Source organism: Mus caroli, unplaced genomic scaffold, assembly GCF_978045245.1.
Source record: "Mus caroli unplaced genomic scaffold, Mus_caroli_1 scaffold_10, whole genome shotgun sequence".
In the NCBI taxonomy this organism is placed as follows: Eukaryota; Metazoa; Chordata; class Mammalia; order Rodentia; family Muridae; genus Mus; species Mus caroli.
The window spans coordinates 105,586,938-105,610,563 of NW_028227265.1; the positions used below are offsets into that span (position 1 = coordinate 105,586,938).

The window sequence follows — 23,626 nt, forward strand, 5'->3', positions numbered from 1 at the left end:
CCTGGAGCTCCCCCACCATATTTCTTCTGGGCCATCATCTTCCTGAGTCTTTTAAGATGCCTACCCAGGGCTCATTTAGTGCTTTGAAGAAATGAAAGAAATAGAAGCAACACCTCCCCACTCCACTGCCACCACCCAAACAGTTCAGTATTGAGACAAAGTAGCTCTTAACACAAGTCAAAGAACAACATAAGCAGTATCTTCAGAATTCCAGGGGGGGAACAGCAGGGAAAGCATGGTGCCTGACCAGACGCTGATGTAAGGCCACTCCTAACAGGTGGGTAGGATTAAAGTGACTGAAGTGGGGTCTGCACCGGGAGGCAGCTAAAGAGAGGCAAGCAAGAATGTGTACCTGCACAGACACACGGCACGGGCTGTCAACTGAGATCTGGTTTCTGCTGTCACCCAGTGGCTCACTGTCCATCCAAGTGGGTGCTGATCTGTACACGTGCCAGGGCATTGCAGATGAGTGTGGGAGCCTGGGTACCTGGGACCTCAAGAATTATATCTGGTTATTAACCAAGTTGTTTTCTTTTTTCTTCTTTTTCTCTTTGTTATCACCAATAACTATTATGTGACCAGACCATTGGAAATCAGGTAAGATGTGCCTTTAGAACCACCCACTGTTACCTTTAAAGGCTCGTGATAAAGCAAGAGGGTGGCATGGCCAGCTATATGGATGGAATAGTCTCAGCTGTCTACGAACTCCTGAAAATTTGAAATGTATTAAAAAGTCAATAGTCCAAGCAGTAGCTCTGATGGAGGCTAGCTTCTAGGGGTGCAGGGATTAATTTTTCTTAACCACATGTTCCTGTATGTCCATGATTTAAAAAAAATGTAGTGTAAGAAAAGAAACCGTGGCTCTGTGAAAACTGGCAGAGATTTCTTATTTCTGAAGAACATCAGCAAAAGGCCAGAAACAGGCAGGTCACAGTGACAGAAGGGTCCCTTTGTAATCCCTTCTTACCTGATGGACCCTTGTGAGTAGGTGTGGTCTATAGTCATAGGCTCCACCTTTCACACCTTGCTCTCTCTCTCTCTCTCTCTCTCTCACACACACACATACACACACACACACACACACACACCCTTCTCAGCTCTGTGGAGCATGCAGGTGAATGACAAATATTCCCCAGGCTAACACCTCTGCTGGACCACAGCAATGTGTGACTCACCTACGCTTTGCTGTTTTGAGGTTTGAACCTGGGCTTTGCTTATGTTTGAGATGCTGGGGACAACGCAGATGTGTGCAGATACTCATCTGGGTTCTGTATCAGGACAGATTTGGCTCTGATCGGAAGGCAGGACAGCAGCAGGTTGATTAGAAATGATCTCTCTCTCTCTCTCTCTCTCTCTCTCTCTCTCTCTCTCTCTCCCTCCCTCCCTTCCTCCCTCCCTCCCCCTCTCTCCCTCCCTCCCCCCCCCTCTCCTCTCACATATTATATTCTATCCACAGTTTCCCCTCCCCTACTCCTTCTAGTCCTCCTCTCACTTCTCCTCATCCCCCTCCCAAAAAAAAAAGCAAACCTCCTGGAGCTATCCTCCAAACCTGCCCTGACATAGTTACAAACAGCAGCCCCTCATATCAAGGCTTGATGAGGCAGCCCACTAGGAGGACAAGGATCCAAAGAGCAGGCAAGAGTCAGAGACACTCTTCCACTCCCACTATTCGGAGTTCCACAGGAACACGAAACTACACACAACCACAACATATGAGCAGATGGCCTAGGTCACGCCGATGCAGGTTCTGTGATTGTCACTTCAGTCTCTGTGAGCCCCCATGAGGTCTGCTTGTCTTTGATTCGGTGGGCTGTGTTCTCTGGCGTTCTCAACCCCTCTGACTACTGTAGTCTTTCCTGCCCCTCTTCTGTAGCGTTCCTGGAGCTCCACCTACTGTTTGGATGTGGTAATGACAGGCTTCCGGCCGCGGCTCTGTGGCAGCAATTCATTCATCCTTGGGTTAGAACTCTAGTCAGGCATGCAGGCACACACCCATAATGTTCATAGTTCTCAGGTCATCAGAATTTGGCTCTAACTGACCTGGTTTTCTTCTTTTCTTGGTCTCTTCCTCCAGTAACCTGGAAACCATCATCTCATTTCCGGGGGGAGAGAGCCTGCGGGGCTTCATCCTGGTGACAGTCTTGGTGGAGAAGGCAGCAGTGCCGGGTCTTAAGGTATCTTCTTACTCACCCTGCCCTCTCCCTATGGTGGTTTTCCCCACGTGGACAGACAGAGGCCTCCTCCTCCTCCTAGGGTTGACTATGAAGAGACAGATCTGAGTTCTAGCCTGTGGTGTCAGTGCCCTTTTAGCCTGGACTGAACCGACTTCTCCGTCTACACCCAGGTACCACACGCTGAGTGCAACAGACACCCACTGTGCTAGCTGTTCCACTTCATGGACCTGCAGAAGCTAGAGACTCAGAGGTCAAAAAGAAAAAGACTGTTTTATGGAAAGACAGATAAAGGCATATCCATGCATCTCTGCAGGGATGCCAGAGTATAAACGACTGTGATATGGGAAATCCAGAAGGAATGAGAAAGCACTTGTGTTGAGGTCCTTGATGTCACAATTTACGCTCTACAGATAGTCCAGTAGTGTGGGCTGCTCCGTGGCGATCTGCATCCTGCGCGCGGGGGGGGGGGGGTGTTAATAAAAAGTTACTTCACAGCACCTCAACTGAGGACGTGGATCTCATTCCTAGGCCCTGGTTCAGGGAATGGAGGCCATTCGGCAACACAGTCAGGACACCCTGCTAGAAGCCCTGCAGCAGCTGAGACTCTCCATCCAGGATATCACCAGAGCCTTGGCCCAAATGCATGGTAAGATACTGGAGCAGCGTCTCCAGTGGCCTGGACTTGGACAGGTCCTACGTGGATGATGGTGGTCCATCTCTCCACAAGATGGCGCTAGTGTTCTATCTTTATTTAGCGTAAAGCGTCCCAGTCAGAGAATTGTTCCCCCCCCCCCCCCCCAGTGGGCAGAAATATTTTTTTAGAATCGTTCTTTATAGTTTCGTGTGGTTGGGGTAGCTTCCCTTCTCCAGGGTCCAGATACGACTTTGGCATGCTGAGCTTTTGCCGAAGCCTGGGAGATTGGATGGGCCGCAAGGGGGAATGTTGGTTATGCAGGTTAGGCTTGCTGGCGGGCAGGGCTGTCCCGTGGGGGTGTCTGCAAGGCCCTCAAGAGTCATTTGCTTTTCCTCTCTGACCATGTTACAAATCCAGAAAGACCCTCATGATCCGCTGAAGGAGGTCCAAGGACCCGGAGAGTTCCCCAATATACTCCTTCCACGCCATCTGATCCTGAGACAAATTTCTCTATGTGATGACTTTTTTTTCAAGGTTTTAGAACTAGCTGTATTCACACACGTGACGAAGGAGAAGGACACGTGTCCACACTTTTCAAAGATGGCAACAGTGTCCTCCACACCATCCCATGAGGCCCTTAGTTTGGACAGGCTCTCCTCGCGTCTCCGGATGGAGGATATGTCCTAGCCTCTGAAATTCTTGCAATCAAAATAGGGCACTAGTGAGGACAGTTTAGTCCAGTGTTCAACGAGTTTTCATCCCCAGTGCTGAGACGCCATGGGAAGGGCAGTGTTCCTGGCACACAAGCAGGCTGACAACAGCCTATCAGACAAGGACACACAGCTAAGGCGCTAAGGGCTGTCCGATGATCCTTACCCACTGTGGCACTGAGGAGCGGAAACAGGTCGCCACCACCTTGCCTATGCAGGCACCTTGCCAGCAGTACAGAGTCAGCGAGGGGAGGGGCTCGCCATACTATAACAGTTACCATAAAAGAGAGATCATGTTTAATGTTTAAAAAACAAAATCAAACGCTGGAAGGTATAGGCAGGGGGTCCTGCGTGTCCTTGGCACGGCGTCTGGTCTGCATGGGCTGCTTTTGTGTGTGGTTCGGATAGCGTAGCTGGGTGAATTCCCTCCGTTCCCAATCCCCCAAACTAGATTTTACCGATAACCAATCACTGTGTTTAGAGCCCAGCTTCAGCAAGCATCCTGGGTTTCCCTCAGGACATCCTTCCTTCCCAGGCATGTAGGGTCCATAAAAATGCCTTTTGTGGACATCGGAGGCCCACTGCGCTGCAAGCCAAGTCCCCAGGCCTTTGCCCAGCCTAACATAGTTGTACAAATAAGGTTTGTTTAATGCCATTTGCAAGCAAAAGTTCTCCGCTGAAATATGGTCCCAGGACTGTTCCTTAGCTCTTACGTAAGAAACGATTCAGGACGAACAGGTTGGAAATATAATCCCCCATGCTTTCTTCTGAAGTGTTCATCTTTTGTACTTAAGTTCTTAATTCATCTATTATCATCTGCATATGCTATGAGATAGGAAATGAATTCAATCTCCCTCCTGCAGGTAACATCCTCATGGTCTCTCCTCAGATTTTGTTAAAGGAGCAGGTTTTCTGCAGCGGCCTCTGCTCTTTCCCCTTGGGTGTCTCTCTGCTCCGTGTCCCCAGTCTCTTCTTCCTTTCTCTGGGACATTCCCTCCCTAGTTTTCTTCTTCAGGGGCCTGGCTGTCTCTCAGGAGCCTTAGCAGGAACCACAAGAAGAAAAACAGAAACCAAACTCTCAGTTGGGGACTTTGTTCAAGCTGCAATAAGGATGGATTGTGATATTATACACAATTTCTATCACAGAAGGAAAACAGGCCGAGGGACAAGAAGCAGCATAAAATATTAGTCTGCATTTCCTGATGACTTCCTCTAACTCATTTGTCACCATTGCTGGGTGGTCTTTATCTGTCACATGCTATCTTGACACAAGGACCCCTCTCTGGTATACACCTTCATTGGCTATCCAGTTTCCCTGTGTGAGAATTCAGTGTCTGCGTCTGTGTTTTCATGCGCAGGGTTCCTTGAGTTTCTTCCAAAGTAAGGCAGATGCCTAAATTCTGTTTTATCAACAGTTATTTGCATTCTTGTGTGTGGCAAACATATCTTTTTATTTAGTTACTTCTGCACTGTTTGTTTCTACCTTATAGAATGAAGCAGGTATTTAAACCTTAACTTGGAATCCAGCCCTTTGGTAAACATTCTTATTGATTACAGCAGTAATTTACAGGTTAGCTGGGTTTCTATGCTGAGATCTTGTTGCTGAGACGTATGCTTAGGTTCATCATTAATTATCTTTTTCTTTTTCTTAAAAATAATTTTCCCTCACATAATATATCCTTCCCCTTTTCTCCCCTCAGCTCCTGCCCACCTTCCCTCCACCCAGATCCATCCCCTTCTGTGTTACACTGGAAAACAAACAGGCTTCTAAGGGGTAATAATAAAATAAAGTAAGAGAAAACAAAAACTATCATGTTAAGTTGGACAAGACAAACAAACAGATGGAAAGGAGCCTGGGAAAAGGCACATGCATGCACGCACACACACACACACATGCACACGCACACACATACATGCACACGTGCACACACACATGCACATACACACACATGCACACACACGCACACATGCACACGCACACATGCACACACAGACACACAGGCATGTACATGCAGACACACACACATGCACACACACACACATGCACACACATGCACACACATACACACATGCACACGCACACACACATGCATGCACACGCACACACACATGCACACGCACACACATACATGCACACGTGCACACACACATGCACATGCGCATACACACGCATACACACACATGCACACACACGCACACATGCACACGCACACATGCACACACAGACACACACACATGCGCACACGTACACACACACATGCACACACACACATGCACACACACACATGCACACACATACACACATGCACACACACATGCATGCACACGCACACACACACATGCATGCACACGCACACACACATGCATGCACACACACACACATGCACACGCACACACATACATGCACACGTGCACACACACATGCACATGCGCATACACACGCATGCACACACACGCACACATGCACACGCACACATGCGCACACAGACACACAGGCATGCACATGCAGACACACACACATGCGCACACATACACACATACATGCACACACATACACACATGCACACACACATGCACACGCACACATGCATGCACATGCACACACACACACATGCACACCAAGAGACAAAAAGTTAGATATAAGTGCACATGCATCCACACATTCAGGATACCACAAAACACTAAACCAGAAATCATAGCATATATACAAAGGACCTGTAGGGTTAAAAAAAAAAGTGTGTGTGTGTGTGAGAGAGAGAGAAAGAGAGAAAGAGAGAGACAGAGAGAGAGAGAGAGACAGAGAGGGGGGGAGGGGGAGGGAGAGAGGGAGAGGGGAGACGGGAGGGGGAAACGGGAGAGGGAGGGGCAGGGGGAGGGGGAGGAGAAACAGAGAGAGACAGACACAGAGACAGAGAAATGAGACAGAGAGACAGACCCTGTCTAGAGCGCTGGCGAGTTTTATGTGAACTCAGCACATATAAGAGGAGGGCTCCTCGGTGGAGAAGAGGCCCCCATACGGCAGGGTTGTGCTCAAGCCTGTGGGGCATTTTCTCAATTAGTGATTGATGGGGAGGACCCAGCCCATTGTGAGAGGAGTCACCCCTGGGCTGGTGGTCCAGGTTTCTATAAGAGAGCAGGCTGAGCAAGCTATGCGGAGCAAGCCAGTAAGCAGCATCCCTCCATGGTCTCTGCATCAGCTCCTGCCTCCAGGTGCCTGCCCTGTTGGCATTCCTGTCCTCAGTTCCCTTGATTAGGAAGCACGGGGTGGAAGCATACGATGGATAAATGCTTTGTTCCTCAAGTTGCTTGGGTCAGGCTGGTTTTTTTCACAGTGATAGCAACCGTAACCAAGACAACATGTGAAGTAAAATAAAAGATAAAAATAAGATACACTCTTGAAGATGGAGGGGGTAGAAGTCCCTGTTGTGACATTATGAGAGACTGAACCTCCAATGACGCCATTTTGTTTGACTTCTGCTGCAGTCTAGTACTGGACATGCAGCCTGCCCTAAGAGGTGGGGACCAGGAGGGGAAGCAGTGATCAGGATGTAAAATAAATGAATGAATGAGTGAGTGAGTGAATGAATGAGGAAAAGGGTATTTTGTTTCCCCAGTGAGACTTCCTTAGAGAAAACTAAATTTTTGTTTTCAAGTAGCTATCGCTTGGAGACAGCATCTGGGTGAGGGATGAGTGCTGTGTCCACTTCTCCTCTCAGCTGCGACCCTGTGTGGTGCAGACCAGTGAAGGCCCTGTGCCTGCTATGTCTTCGTTGACCTTGGTGATTGAAAAGGCCTTGTTTTCTTGGTGTCCTTCACCCCACCCCCACCCCTGACTCTTAATTTCTGTTTTCTCTACCACATGGTTCCCTGAGCACTGAGGGGTGGGGGTTGATGGAAACATCAAAGACAATTTTTAACTGAGTGTTCCGAGGTCTCTCACTCTCTGTACACTGTCTGGCTGTGGGTCTCTCCGTTTGTTTCCCATCTGCTGCAGGAGGAAGCCTGTCCAATGGTGACTGAGCAAGGCTCTGATCTCTGAGAACAGCAGAACATCATCAAGAGTCATTGTGTTACTTTTTGTTTTTTTTTTAAATCAATATTATTTAGTTTCCCCCTAGGTCCCTGGGCTATCTAGTTTCAGCTTCTTGGTCACCCAATCAATTTTGGGCATGAATTCCATTTTGTGGAGTGGGACTTAAGTCAAATCAGATATAGCTTAGATGCTCCTACAAACTTTGTACAACTGCACTAGCATATCTTGCAGACAGGATACCATTGTAGAACAAAGGGTCTGTAGCTGGATATATATATATATATATATATATATATATATATATGTATATATGTATATATGCACATATATATATGTGTGTATAATATATTTATGAATCACTTTTGAAATATCTACCAAGTATATTTTCATGTAAATTCTATTGTATCTATCAACATGATCACTTGGCTTTACCTTTAATTCATTAAGTTGTGTAAAATAGTAATGCATACACATCGCACTTCCTATGCAAAGGGCTGGATACTGTACTTAACAATCTGGAGGAGAAGCAAACATCAAAGTCTAGGGGAGGTCCCAGAAAACAGGCTAGCACAGGGGACACAGTCACACTGGTGAAGAGAGGGTGTGACCACACTGGGGAGCCACACCCTAGAAGGGAGAGTGCAACCATGCTAAGGAATCACACTTGAGATGAGGATGAGATCACCCTGGGGAGTCACACCTGAGAAGAGGGTGTGACCACCCTAGGGAGTCAGGAAGTCACACTGGTGAAGAGTGGGGGTGTGTGATCACACTCAGGAGTCACACCCTAGAAGAGAGGGTGAGACCACACTGAGGAGTCACACTTGAGGAGAGGGGGTGGCCACACTGAGGAGTGTCTGAAAGCATTGAGACTGTACATCTCAGGTTATCGGGGCTTCAGAGGAAACGGACAGGGAGAAGAGACAAGAACTGGATTCTGTGCGCCAAGGGGGAAAAGCAAGCAGATGTGAAGGGCGTGCTGTTAGTTAGAGTTTATCTAAGGATGTTTCTTTCAGAAATAAAGAGATATAAGCTTTAATCTGGATGAAATAAACGTGGTCTAATTTCCCAGAATGTAGAGGAACTCACTAATGTAGCAGATTGGCCTTTCAAAGCAGACCAAAGACATTGAGAATTAATACAGCTATGATGGCGTGCTTCCTTAGGTGGGCGTCCTGTATGGAATCCCATACTCCCCAAATGTGACTGGTCGGTGCTGCTTGGGGCTAACAGCTCTGTTGACCTGTGGTGACCCCTGGAAAGCCCTGTGGGATAGAGGAACTCCTGGATGTCAGTCATTTGCTCTGCCTCTCCTGTGAAAGCAGTGGTCTCTGTTTTCCTTCCTTCTCTCGGCTTTCCATATTCTCTTGCATATCCTGTTTATTTGAAATGTTTCTTAAAGGATGCTCATAGTCTCTCACTGGTGGTGGTGAAGTACAAAACCCTGCTACACAGCAAACAGAGGGGGCCAGCATACGGAACGGATTAACAGCCCTATGAGAGCCCACACGCTCTTCAAGAGAACATTCCATCTGTATTTGCTGCTGCCATTCTGGGATCTGCATACATCAGATAGGGGTGGGAAGCCCTGGGAAAACAGCAGGGTCCAGGCACATGTGGCCAATTGCTTTTTGCCCGTGGTAAAGTTCACATTTGATTGCTTTCCAGATTATGTGGACCCAGACATATTTTACTCGGTCATCCGGATCTTCCTCTCTGGGTAAGTACAGCTTAATTGGTTTCCTGCTTGAGACCTGTAGAGTTCCCCAGATTTGTGTGGGGATAGAAAGACAGAAGCTTCCTAAAGCAAGAAGTATAGCAAGCGACTCAAGCTGGCAAAGTCACCACCTGGGTCCACTCTAGGAGGCTGGAACCCAAGAACCGTCAGAAGGAAAAAGGTTCCAAAGCCAGGAACTTAAATCCAAAAGGGGCAAAAGGGGCAAAAGGGGCTGTCTTCAGCCACCAGAGGGAGACCATGGACCCTCTGAGAGCCCCAACGTGATGACAGGGGCAAAAATTAAAGATGGCAGAGAGAGTGGGCAGGGAGAAGGTGGGGAGGAGATGGAAGGGAGGGTAGAGGAGAGAAAGGCTGGAAAATGATAGCTACTTCTTTGCCCTTTGCCCTTTGAGGACATAGCATTCAGGGGACCCATCAGGAGACAAGAGTCCAGGCTGTCACCTGACAGAACCATCAATGCCTTGATCTTAGACCCCCTCTCCTTCAGAGTTGTGAGAAATACAGTTTGATTGTTCATATTCAGCTTGAAGTATTTTGCTATGGTGGTAGCAGGTACCCTTGATTTGTCTCACGGCTATACACTTCTCTGTCTGTCTGTCTGCCTATGTTGCATGCCCCCTGCTCCATCAAGCACATGTCTTTACCCAGTTATTTCTACCTTGACATGCTTTAACCAGGTTGCCATGCAATTCACCAACCAACAGAGCCGATTCACTTTTGAATGTTTGTATCTTGTTGACTTGGAGGTGCCGGTGATGCTAACAGGGGAAGCATCCAAGCTGTGCCTGGATACAGCAAGAGACAGACCAGATGCCGAATCTATTACCATTACTGCCAAGTCCCATTGGGAGAAAAACTAAAGTGTGCATTCGTGCATGTGTGCGTGTACCTGTGTGTCTAGAACTGAAAATTTTATTTCCTTGCAAGTATCAGACTAGAGTTTTCCTGGCCTGCTAGGTCCTCTGTTGCTTCTCCCCACCATGTCCCCAATTTGACTCCTGACACAGCACTGGCACTTGGCATTTTTCTAGAATTACACATTTTCCTGACTTTTCTCTTGACTACCGCCAGAGGAAATTTCTCTTAAAGGGGCTCCTGTGGCTGCGCTCAATCTAGTCGGATGAGTCAGGGAAATTCCCACATTAAAGCTAAACTGATCAGTGGCCTTAATCCCATCTGAAAAGTCCTCCTGCCCTGTCCTGTAATAAATATATCATGGTGACCGGAACAGCTCATATTATTAAGAGTCCTAGGAATTCGGTTGGGAACCTTGGGGAGCTATTTTTAGAATCCTACCCTCCAGTGTCTTTCAAAGGAATCATTTCTACTTCCTCTTGGCAGAGACTTGATAAGAACCAGAAGGGGACTTTGTTTGCATCGACATAAGTTCCGGGCAATGACACTTTTTATCTGGTATCTGGCATAAAGGCCATCCCTCCACTTCAAACGCTGAGACTGTTTACTGTGCTGCTAAGTGGCTGTACAAGATCCTAAATGTAGCTGTAGTTTCAACAAACATCTGGATTGTTGGGAGTTTCCAGTAGACTTGTCTTTAAAATGTCAGCCTCACTATTCTGCATCTATCCCCAGTTTCTCATTTGCTTCTTTAAAACACAGTTTTATTTAAGAGTGGATGTCGTGTGGAAATGAGATGTATTCCCTCCAGTTCCCAGCCTGCCACAGGTCTCAGAGAGGCCAGGTTGCTCTACAGGGAAACATCACCTCATTTTGTTGTCTGCCTTAACTTCCTCTTTCCTTGGGATTGCTAGAAATACACCAGGAGCAGGTCTAAAAATAACCTTACCGTAGAGGCCGGAAATTAAAATGGCCCCATCCCTTTACAAATGGCAGCTCAGCCCTACGTGGAGAAAGAGGCAGTTGTGTCTCCCAGTGCTGCTGGGGATGGGGTGTAAAAACAGACCCAAGTTCATCATCTGACCTCAGAGCTGGTGTTTCCTGCATCACCTTCAGCATGGCTGGCTTCGGCGAAGGCACTCCAGCTGTGCTGAAAGGACATTGCTTGATGATGTCCTTGACATTTGTCATATCTGATAAGATCCCTTAAGCTAGCTGGGCCCTTTCGAGCACTGGCTGTGCCGTACTGACTGAAAAGCTCTTTTCTCCTTCCTTCCTTTCTTCCTTCCTTCCTTCCTTCCTTCCTTCCTTCCTTCCTCCCTCCCTCCCTCCCTCCCTCCCTCCCTCCCTCCCTCCCTCCCTCCCTCCCTTCCTTCCTTCCTTCCTTCCTTCCTTCCTTCCTTCCTATAAATCCTTAGTGAGGGCCTACCACATGCTAGACACCACTGTATGTGCTGGAAACAGCAGTAAAGAAAAGCAGTCACGTGGCCCTTGTGGCCCTGTGACTTCAGGATGGGGAGAAGGGATTGACAAAGCAAACCGAATCAAAGCAAACATCCAACAGTATATGTTACAACTAGAGGCTGCATGAAGCAATGCCGGGTAGGATGCAGGATGCTAGGGAGGGACCACTGGGTGTGGTGGCCCAGGTATCTTGTTTAATGATATCTAGAAATACCACGTCCCCAGTGATACGGGAACAGATATCACGGGCATTGGAGTGGTCTCAGAAGAAGATTCCTGTTCTAAGAGGAGGGAACAATTCCTATGACCAGGAGGAGGGAGCAGACATGAAGAATAGACTCAGATGTGCGTGAGAAGGAGGATGCCTGCCATTGTGGAGGACGCTCAGTGTGGGCAGTGCTGGCTTCCTTTCTGAGTGGCACAGTCCTGTTTGGGGCTGCAGGTTGTCAGTACCCCTCCTGAGTGGGTAGGGTGGCAGAGAACAAGATTACAAAGAAAGCATCAGAGGTGCATCCAAAGGGAAGATGCCGAGATGGAGATGAATGTCAACCATCTTGAAGATGAGGGGAGAGGTGGAGTGTATACATCCTGTGGGTCCTAACGCCTGTCACAGAGAAACAGAAACATGTGCGTGCCCTTGGCCACTCTGGACACAGATTGCAGCCCATGTGCTGGTGTGGACCAGGTCCATTATCCACATGGCTATCATGTCTGCAACATCACTTGCTCATAAAATATCATTCTACAGTTTCCCTAGCCCCGAACTCTTATATTTGTTTTTGGGTTGTTCACAGGCCTCTTTGGATTCCATTCAAATCCTCGAACAGGTGCAAGAAGCAGGTTCCCCTATAGACTAGGGGAACTGAGGATCAGAAAGGCTGTGTACTGTGGCTGAGAGATGAGAGGGGAGGCAGGCATTCTTAGCCTCCAGGGTTGCTAGAACAATAAATAGCTGGTGCTTACCGAATGTCTAATATGCTCCAGACACCTGGCAAATAGTATTTGAGTCGGCTCTTACAATGACCCATAAGCTAAGTATGAATGTCAATGCCAAACATAGCTCTTATCTCAAAGGAATAAGAGTTAGTTTATTCTTTGGCCAAATATTAATGCCCAGAAACACAGATTCCAGTTGTCCCAAATTAACATGTTCCACTGTGGAAATGTAGGAGTTTTCATAGCTCAAGGGCAAAGCAAGTTACCAATCAAGGAATTTTTTGAGAACACTGGTGGGGGCCCCAGGCAGGCAAGTTACAGCAAACAAGAACTCTGTACGTAGTCACATGCAGGCGGGTGGGGGAAGCCTGTTGTCTACTAGGTCATTCCAAACCATCAAAGATGCTGGGTCAGGCGGGATGGAATTAAAGATAGCCCATTGTCGTTTGACTCTGGATCTTCAAACTTTCCAACTCTCCACGATCAATCAGCTTTGTAGAATCTTTAACATAGGCATGGCTTCCCCCTCCCATCTCCCACATACCCCAGCGCCACCTGGAACTTCAGTTCATACTAACACTACTCAGACGAGGGAGCCAAGGCTCTGAGAGGTCCCATGTGCTAACCCAGGCCTAGCAGCCAATGCACAGTAAAGTAGAGCTTAGAGTCTGTATCTGCCCAGAATAGAGACCTTGTCCCACAGCTTGTGTGACGCTCCCTTCTTCCTGTGTATCCTTTCTTCTTCTTTCTTATGCTGTATCTCTTTTCTGAACATGACTTCCTCAGTTGGTTACCATTGAAATTCACCAATCGGTTGACTTTAAACAGCCACCAAATCTGGCAACCTGGCCACTTGCTGTGTTTGCAGCCTCAGAGCAGAGTCTGGGGAAAGGTCTAGGATGCAGGTGGGGGGAGCTAGCCTGAACAAAAGGCCTGGATTGACAGGGAGCAGAAACAGCTGTGTAAGCCTGCTACTTGCCCTGTCAACCAGGGGCTGGTTTGCTTGCTGGCAAAAGAGGTCAACGTGCTTCTTGGTGAAGGTAGACATCTATGGGATAAAGAAAAGTAGACTGCAACTTAGAGATGCGTGTGTGTGTGTGTGTGTGTGTGTGTGTGTGTGTGTGTGTGTGTGCATGTGTGTTCCTGGAATGCTGGGGGTCTGGGAACTTAGCTCAAGTCTTTGATTCTTTAGGAAAGAAGGTAAAAATTGCCTGGTCCTATCTACTGCCAAGTGGTCGGGGTGAGAGAGTGAGTGTATGCTTGTGTATGAGGTGTGAGTACTGCAGGTGTCTGCGTGGTGTGCCACGGTGCTCCACTGGGCTTCATGCTGTGCTCCCCTAGGCTTCAGCTAACAAGTCAAGACTAGGTCAAGTCATGGAGGGTAAACAGAAGAGAGAGAAAGAGCAGAAAATGAGGGACACAGGAAGGGTAGAGGGGGAAAGAGAGGCATTTGAGCCCCAGGCTTTCTTCTTCCAGCCGCCCATAGGTTCTGGTGCCCACAACATTGGTTACAACCCCGCTCTCCATCATCATGCTTGTCACCACTGCTGTGACAAACCGCTTAATAATGGTTCTCACGGAACATTAAAAGCCAAGCCAAGTTTAACACCTCGAACATTTCCAAGTGTTATGGGGAATTACAGTTAAGTGTCTGGGTGTGCTTGTGTGTAATTGGGAATCTATACTGGTGGGGTTACCAGTGTCAGGCTACAGTGTTTGTGATAAGCAGAGGGGGCAGGGTCTTGCTCAGATCCCTTATCTTGTCCTGCCAATGGTGGTGATGTAATAGTGCACACCTGTGACAGAGCTGTTTAAAGCATTGTAAGACCAATGAGTAAAGTTCCTACCCTTGCTTCTCTGGAAGAGTCCTTTAAGTGAGGCAGAAAAAGGCTCCACCATGACGTGGTGTAAAGATGAAGTCACTCTAATTCTTCCTTGGATACTCCAGCAAGCTTCATTCACACTTTTTATTTCTTCCTCTTCCCCTATCCTCTCCCTCCCCTTCCTCCCCTCCCCCTTCTCCTCCTTCTTCCCCTCCCCTTCCCCTTCTCTTCCCCTGTCCTCCTCATTATTATTATTATTGCTCCTGTCTAGGTGGAAGGACAATCCAGCCATGCCTGTGGGGCTGGTCTATGAAGGTGTTGCCACAGAGCCTCTGAAGTACTCTGGAGGAAGTGCAGCCCAGAGCTCCGTGCTTCATGCCTTCGATGAGTTCCTGGGCATTGAGCATTGCAAGGAAAGTGGTGAGCAGCGGTCTGATCTCACCTATGCTTTGATGGGACAACTAGGTAGACTAGGGAGACATCTCTAGCAACTGATAAAGATGGGTGTAAATGAAATTATCCTTGCCTAAGCCAGCAGGCAGCTGTGCACATATGCCCCCTCTTACACTGAGTTAGTCAGTATCGGGGCATCGGATCTCATTAGGGTCTTCAACCAATCCTGTGACCTGGGTTGTTCACTGTCCTGTTGGCTTGGGTCTTTTATCCGTAGATTCCCTTTCTACAATGAGGTGATAATGTCAAATTGAAAGGCCAGTCTGGAGCAGCAAGCAATAGTGCTGAACTTCTCTGCTAAAGCCTTTCCCATGAAATGGCCCAGCCTCCCACTGAATCCATGTGGACCAGGCAAGGGAGTCCATCACTTTGAAGCCTTTAAAATAGTTGTTATTGATTTCCCTGGCAGCATAGAGCTATCCGTTAATGACTACCAAAAAAAGGTATTTATTGCTACCAAACTTTAACTTGGATCAGAACCAAAAAGAATTAAAACTCTCCAGCACGAACCTGTTCTCTGGAACAGTCAGGGTTGTTTCTGGGTTTCAGCATTTGATTTTAGTCACTGACTCTCAACAACCAACCAACCAACCAACCAACCAAACAACAACAACAAAACCCAACCCAAACAACAACAGTTAAAGGTTTAACGGTTTTCAAGAAAACACTGAGTTTTCAGTGTTTTGGCTTCTCTGGGTTTTTACTAAAATACCTGCTTACCAATGTCGTCTCTACATGCACAGTAACTTCCATTTCCTGCCCCCCCCCCCGCCCCAGTTATAAGTATCTAGCAAACAGAATTCACCAGGGCGTTCTGCCAGTCAGTGTAAGTGTTTGTGTGTGTGCGTGTAGACACGTCTCTTAGTCCTCAGCAGGGAATACCACATCATTCATACACACGGACCAGTAGATTTCTGTCCAACTTTATTATCTGAGAGATGCTTGCTTCTTTTTCTCCCCTGTGTCTCCTGTCAACAACCAGAAATGAACATTTGAGCATTTGGCAGCTATAACAAAAGCCCAACAAGGCTGAAGGAGAGCCCTATCAAGCATTTCTGGTACCTGAGTGTTTGGAACAGCGGGCAAACCCTCCTGAATGTCTGCCTCGAGCTAACGTATTTCTCCCGGCTGTTTCTTTCAGTTGGCTTTCTACACAGAATGAGGGACTACATGCCGCCTTCCCATAAGGCTTTCCTGGAAGATCTCCACGCAGCTCCTTCTCTGAGAGACTACATACTGACCTCTGGTCCTGGGGACTGCCTGATGGCCTATAACCAGTGTGTGGAGGCCCTGGTAGAGCTACGCAGTTACCACATCAATGTCGTGGCCAGATACATTATCTCCGCTGCCACCAGGGCCAGGAGCAGGGGGCTGACTCATCCCTCACCCCATGCCTTGGAAGACAGGGGCACTGGGGGCACTGCTGTGCTGAGCTTCTTGAAGAGTGTCAGGGAGAAGACCGTGGAGGCCCTCCTGTGTCCTGGTGCTTAGCAGTCATGTCCTGCATCCTAATACTTAGATGTTCTCATCATGCATCCCAGTATTAGCGGTTCACATCCTGCATCCTAGTGCTTAGCTGTTCTTGTGCTGTATCCCAGTGCTTAGCAGTCATGTCCTGCATCCTAGAGCTTAGCTGCTCTCATCCTGCATCCTAGTGCTTAGCATTTTATATCCAGCATCTTAGTGCTTAGAGATTCACATCCTGCATCCTAGAGCGTAGCATTTTATATACAGCATCCTTGTGCTTATCAGCTATGTCCTGTATCCTGCTTAGCAGTTAACATCCTGCATCCTAGTACTTGTCTGTTCTCATCCTGCATCCTAGAGCTTAGCAGTCAGATCCTGTGGGAGCCAGAACCAGGATTGGAGCTCTGTCTGAGCCCAAGCATGGCTTTACTGCTTTGTTCGTTAATTGTGGCTCCCACCTCCACCCCACCCCAGCCAGTTTGCTTCCTAGAAACCTTTCTGCACTGCATAATCCCCCTGCCTCACAGCAGAGAGCTGCAGCCATGACCTTCTCATTCAGTATTAGGTGGACAAGTCGGAGATACCCAAGCTCAATTTTAAAAGAATCAAGTTGCTTTTGGGGCACGTTGCTTCATCTTTTCTTACCCTGGGCCTCTTCCCTTCTTCCCTACCTCCCTTGTCTCTCACCCCTCCCTCTTCCTCCTTTTGTCCCCCTCCAGCCCTCTGTTTACTCTCTTTTCCCTTCCCCCCCTCCTCATCCCTCCTTCCTTTCTTCCTTCCCTTTTTGTCTGTGAAACACAAGGTCTGATGGGCTTCAAACTGTGATCTTCCTGTTCCACCCTTTAAAGGTTATATGTATGTGACATGTGTGTGTGTGTGTGTGTGTGTGTGTTCGTTTCTTTTGTTTTTCCCTAGTGGAGATGACACCCAAAGATTTGCACATACCAGGCAATTGCTCCACTACCTGACTACAGTCCCAGCTCTCTGTATTCCTGAAGGAAAGTCTTGATGAGTTGTCTAGGCTGGTATTGAGCTCTTTATCCCAGGCAGGCCTTAGTCTGAGTAGCTGGGATGTACAGGGATGAGCCACTGAGCCATGCTGCTGCTGCTGCTGCTGCTGCTGCTGCTGCTGCTGCTGCTGCTGCTGACAACAACGAAGATGATGATAACTACAGTCATTGCAATGATGACAGCAAAGATAATGATGGTTGTCTCTTCCTTTTTTCGTGTTATTTTATTTTACTTTAAGACAGTATCCTACTATGCTTTAGTCCAGGTTGCCTTGAACTACCTCAACCTCCCCAGTGCTTAGATTATACACATGAACCACCAAGGCTGGCTCTAGATTTTTTCAATTCACTAAGCCCTACTGTGCTCTTGTCTGTGACCTGGGACAGCCTTCCCCTCCATGCTCAGGCTGAATTCAGCACTGGGGGTGGGGGTGGGGTTAGATGCTGAGTGGAGATTTGTGGGGTTAAAGATGCTGTCCATGCAGACCTGGAAGTCACCAGCACGGGAGCTATCAGCTACTGACTAGGAACCCGTTGTGACTCCCCCACAGGGGGGTAGACATTGTCGGTTCTATTTTAACTCTCTCTGTTCTATTTTAGGACCGTGTTTTTCTTTCTCCTAGTGACACTGGAAATTTGTATGTGAAAAATGCTTTAACTGACCCCTTGAAAGCAAGTGAGCCAAAATAAGAATAAATAGTAAGTCCACATGTTTAGGATAAAAATAAATATGGCTTTTATATCCGACATTTCTAGCTCAAAGTCTTATTTATTCTTCCTGGCTGCAGAAAACTCCAGTCCCACCAGTTTCAAGTAAATTCCATCAATTAGGGTTTCCCCACTTTGCAAATTCACATGTGTACATACACACCCGCAATGGACTCTCATTTCATGGTCCTGTCTAGGAGTATAGCATCAGCGAGGGCATCTGCTCATTGCCTGGCCTCTTCCAAATGCTTCTCTCCTGAATGGAGCCTGGTAAGGTGGACTTAGCAAGCTGGTTCATCCTACCCAGAAAGACTTTCAGTCCCTTGGCCCTGCTGTTCCACAGTCCCTGTGACCATAGGGAGATACAAGACTGGCTTAGGTTCTCTACTTTCCAGGGGCTGAGGGAGAGAGAGAAATCTTAACTCCAAGAGAGAAATCAGCTAGATCCTATACCAAAACTTCGGGGCTCTTCCTGTCTTGTATCCTCTGGCCTCCATCTGGTATATGGGAGGTACATTGACCAGGCTAAGGGCTTCTCAGAGACCCGGTGCCATGTTCTTCTGTCTCTGCTATGGCTGTTTCTCTTTCTGGGGTAGGTTAACAGTGACCACCAGGAGCTTACGATAACTCAGAAAGCCTTTCCTCCCCACCTGACATCCTTTTTGCCTGTGGACATCTCTTTTGCACCTCAGCAGAAGGGCACCGGTGTACTTATGTACTCAAATCTTCTCTGGGGTGAACCACATATGTGAGGGTCTAGAAAGTGTCTGGGATGAAGTCTAGTTACCTCTGTGCCCATACCCCTTGCTTTTCTCAGAGAGTGGGGCCTTCGAAATAAGACCTGGCTTCCAATTCTATTGGGTCTCAGTTCTTGAAACAATATGGCTGCCGGGCAGTGGTGGCACGTGCCTTTAATCCCAGCACTTGGGAGGCAGAGGCAGGAGGATTTCTGAGTTTGAGGCCAGCCTGGTCTACAGAGTGAGTTCTGGGACAGCCAGGGCTATACAGAGAAACCCCGTCTTGAAGAAAAAAAAAAAAGAAAGGAAGGAAGGAAGGGAAGGAAGGAAGGAAGAAAGAAAAAAGAAAGAAAGAAAGAAAGAAAGAAAGAAAGAAAGAAAGAAAGAAAGAAAGAAAGAAAGAAAGAAAGAAAGGAAGGAAGGAAGGAAGGAAGGAAGGAAGGAAGGAAGGAAGGAAGGAAGGAAAGGAAAGGGAAGGGAAGGAAAGGGAAGGGAAGGAAGGAAGAAAGAAAAAAGCAAGAAAGCAAGAAAGGAAGGAAGGAAGGAAAGGAAGGAAGAAAGAAAGAAGGAAGGAAGGAAGGTAGGAAAGAAAGAAAGAAAGAAAGAAAGAAAGAAAGAAAGAAAGAAAGAAAGAAAGAAAGAAAGAAAGAAAGAGAGAAAGAGAGAAAGAGAGAAGGAAAGAGAAAGAACTGATATGGCGTTTGATTGGTCCCAGAAGGCAACTGAGCTTCAGTTTCTTATTTACTTTGAAAGGAAGTTATCAAGTCTCGGGGTAGCTCTAAGAGAAGGAATACAGCTTGGGACAGAGTTTGTTTTGAAGTGGGGTTCAGGTGTATTTCCCGGGTGTTCCTCATTTGGGGGTGTTGGGAGGCAGACAATGCTAAGGGCATGGTTTGATATGGTGGACTGACCATCCTGGGGTCCCTTCAGCTTGTGACACTTGCTGTACTGGTAAACACGCTGCTGAGCCCTTTGAAGCCGGGATCCCTCCTCTGTTGCAGGAGTGCAGTGTCCTTCTTGCTGTATGAAGCTGGGACAATGCTCTTTGGCCTTCATACTGGACATCCCATTGAGAAGCTTGTCACTCTGTAGAGAATAGACATCGCCCCCTTGTGGTTGTGAGGCTGCCCAGGACTTACTGCCGGGACCCATGTTGTCCAGCATAAAGAGAGAAGACCCCACTGCATGCTGGGAAAGGGAAAGTAACATTCAGAGTGGTTTCTACTGACTGCATGTGCTCTCGCGCCTGTAAGAACAAACGTCCTAATGTCTGCATGTGGAGGAAGGGGCCAGGGGTGCTTAGGGTGCTGTTGGTCCCACCAGTGTACTACTCATCTGGAAGACCTTGTCTTGGTTTTCTTGCCACTCAGACAAAGTGGGATTGGGTATCAGTCTCCCCATATCAGGCAAATGTACTTGAACAAGCAGCATGGTGGACCAGACCTGGGACTATTCTCAAAATCTCATAGACACCTGGCTAGTGAAAATGAAGACCTTCAGGTCTGAGAAAATAATATTATCCAGGTGCATTCACCCCCTAATCCCAGCACTCAGGAGATGGAGACAGGAGGGTCAGGAGTTCAAGGCCAGCCTAGTATACATGCAACACTGTCTCAAAAATCAAAACAGAGAGGAAGGCAGGAAAGGAGAAGGGAGACAGGGAGAGAAGGGAAGAGGAAGGGAGGGAGGGAGATGGGAATGGAGAGGAAAGAGGGTTTACAGCCAGGGTTTATCTTGAACAGAATCCTTACTTTGTCCCTCAGAGTGACAGGACTGAAAAGATGGTCCCAGATTTTTGGCTGCAAAGCAAGGTCCACTCAGAGACCAGAGCTCCATAAGGTCTCTGAAAATGTGGATTCTGGGGAGATTACACAGGTGGTGGGGAGAGGGATGAGTGTCTTGCTATGCAGAAGCTTGCCCGGTGTGTTTTGTTAGTATTAAGCCTGGTCGGCAAGGAAGGGACAAATGCAGATAGGTTAGATTTTCTTTGTAATGAACAGCAGTGGACAGGGGTGGGATGGGAAGGGGTGGGGGGTTGGGGGGGCAGTCCTAGTCACACGTGAAGAGATGAGATCTTGGGGCAGTCAGGGTCACAATACAATAATTCTTATATTTGCAAAAGACAGAATTTCACAGAGAACACAAAGGTTGCCAAGTCAGCCCAGGGTTGGCTCCAGCACAGACCCTGTGATCTCAGGTTTTGAGTTGTTTCCATGATAAGAAAGAGGAGGCTGCTTCTATAACCTCAGCTGACTGTAGACTCTGACAGGCCTTGACATTTCAGATGCTGCAGGACCTGCATCGACATCCAGATGACACCGGATAGAAGGGACTAGAGCCACATCCAGGTGAAGGCACTTCTACAAGTGTTCCCATGAGAACAGTATTTCCAGACAAAACACCATCTTGTCAGGGGCTCAGTGGAGATGAAGATGTGTGTTTTCTTTGTCTTAGGGAGTTTGTAATGCTGATTGCCAGAGAAAGTCTGTAACTAGTTGGTCATTAATGCATGTTTACATACAGATCCCTCCTTCAGGGACTTCATGAATGGCCATTATTTCTTTTGTATGAGTTTTGTATTTATTAATTAGGATTTTCTATAAAATCTAAACAGTATGAGTCTCATTTATATATGGAAAGGAAGAGGAGGAGAGGAGAAGAAAAGAAAGAGAGAGAGGAAGAGAGAGAAACAGAGACAGAGAGACAGAGACAGACAAAGAGAAACAAAAGGAGAGGGAGACAGAGGGACAGGCAAGCCTGCAAGTCAGAAGCCTGCAGGGCTGCCTGACAGCTAGCAGGCAGCCTGGGAAGACCTGATGTTGCACCTCAAGTTCAAAGGTCATCAGCTGGACAGTCTCCTCAGGCCTTTCTGCTTCAGAAGTCAATGTTTGTTCTGTAAGACCTTCCGTGAGTGGAAGAGGCCCACCCACAGTAAGGAAGGGAGTTTGCTTTACTTAAAGTCACCTTAGATACTAAATGCTTAAATCTCATCCAAAGAGAACCCAGAAGCGCAGACGAATGCTAGCTGGATATTTACCTTTAAGAGGAAGAGAAGGAGCAAGTTAAGGCATCCGCTATGCATTCCTCACACCGCTGGGGGAAGAGTCCTCCGTTCAAACTGACTGAGAAGAGTCAAGACATGGTGTTTACAGAGGTCTCAGGAAGGAAGGTTGGGGGTCTGGATGGAAATTTTTTTTTTTTTTTTGGTTTTTTCGAGACAGGGTTTCTCTGTAGCCCTGGCTGTCCTGGAACTCACTCTGTAGACCAGGCTGGCCTCGAACTCAGAAATCCACCTGCCTCTGCCTCCCAAGTGCTGGGATTAAAGGCATGCGCCACCACCGCCCGGCTCTGGGTAGATATTCTTGATGGAAAGTTGGGAACATCACTCAGGCAAACCTGGTGCAGCTTACAACCCAAGGCTTCCGTGCCAGCTGAGCCACGTGAAATTGTTAAACGTAGTTATGTCATTTTTAGCTTGTGTGTATGTCTGTGTATCCGTTTGTCTGTATGTGTGCTGGTGATCAGAGGTCACAAGAGGGCATCAAACTTGTGTGCTGGGAACCAAACTTGGGTCTTCTGCAAGAGCAGCAAGTGCTCTCAATTGCTGAGATATCTCTCCACCCTCTTCCCCCTCAGCCTTTGTTAGTTGTTTTTAAGTCATTAAAACCCTTGCAGACACCAGGGCATCAAGCATTCTTGGCAAATGCTAGGCTGCATCCCAGTCCTGAGCATACAGTCTCTTAACAAAGCTATAAACTTTGTTTTCGGAGGATGCTGATGTCAGTTCTCGTCTGTGGAGACAGGGCTAGCCTTCCAAAGGTCAAAGCTGTTTGCACAAGATCCTCTTAGCTCAAGTTGCCTCTGTCACCAATGTAGGAACCAGGAAGACACTGTTCCTTTAAAGTTTCTGTCCACGTACAGCCAGAATTAGTTTTGGTTATTTTTAAGAAGAGCAGTAAAGACTCAATACGATTTTAATAGCCAAACAACAAAACCATTAAAGCAGTCAACCTATGGGCCACGAAGGTGCTCAGCGGCTCTGGTCTGCCTCGACCCCTGGGCTGGCCTCTGAGAGGGACACAACGTTCTCAGCTTTCCCAGTGTGACGTGAAGGCAGCGAGTCCAAATCGAGGTCCAAAGGAGTCTTCTCTGATTCATTTGACAATCGTCGTTCATTGTTTCCAAATAAGTATTAAATTAAAGATCCTCCAGAAAGAAAAGGGGGTGGGAGGCAGGGAGGGAGGAAGAAAAGAACAAGGAAGCATGGGAGGAAGGAGGGAGGAAGGAGAAGGAAGAAAGAAGAAGGAAAAACAAAAGGGGGCGGGGAGGATTTCAACATTATAGTCCAGATCTGACTCAATTTCTAGATCTGAGATAAAACGCTCAGTACCTGCTAGTCAATTATTGCTCCCAGACAACGACCCCCGTGCCGATCCCCGTGCGGAGCCCTGTGCGGAGGAGGAAGTCGGTCCTGACTCTACCCCTGCACAGATGTTGTATTTACTTTGCTAATGGAGGAGGCGCTTGTCTCTTGCTTTGCTCATTTAACAGTAAAGTTAATAAAGAAGTCGGGCTTTACTGCTTTCTGAGAGCAATTGCTGCTTAGTGCCTGCAGCTTAGCATCTGCTTCTTAGGAACATTAAAAACTGATTTCTTGAGTGTAAGCATCATCAAAAAAAATAAATGAATTTTTTTTTTGCAAAGTCATTTGCTTTATAAACTCACAAATCTTTGGGGCCGTGGGCTTTCGTGGCAGCTGCAGAGCCAGCACACCAACCCTATTCCACGTTACCTTTAGTCGCTCACATGGCTTTATCCCTCTTACAGACAGGTACCTGTGAGCAATATGTGCTCTGTGAGGTAGCTTGTTTAGAGCCCGTGTCA

The 23,626-nt window shown here is 47.5% G+C and overlaps 1 protein-coding gene across 1 annotated transcript in view; it reads left to right on the forward strand.

Moving 5' to 3' along the window:
• Positions 1-18,044, forward strand: part of Ido2 (indoleamine 2,3-dioxygenase 2) — a 53,472-nt gene extending 35,428 nt beyond the window's left edge. Inside the window, exons 5-10 of the mRNA XM_029480631.2 lie at positions 583-597; positions 2,075-2,174; positions 2,703-2,820; positions 9,220-9,271; positions 14,639-14,787; positions 15,962-18,044. Of these exons, the coding sequence (XP_029336491.1) occupies positions 583-597; positions 2,075-2,174; positions 2,703-2,820; positions 9,220-9,271; positions 14,639-14,787; positions 15,962-16,311 (784 nt within the window). The 3' untranslated portion in view covers positions 16,312-18,044. The remainder of the gene's footprint in view (positions 1-582; positions 598-2,074; positions 2,175-2,702; positions 2,821-9,219; positions 9,272-14,638; positions 14,788-15,961) is intronic.
• Positions 18,045-23,626: the final 5,582 nt, after the last annotated feature.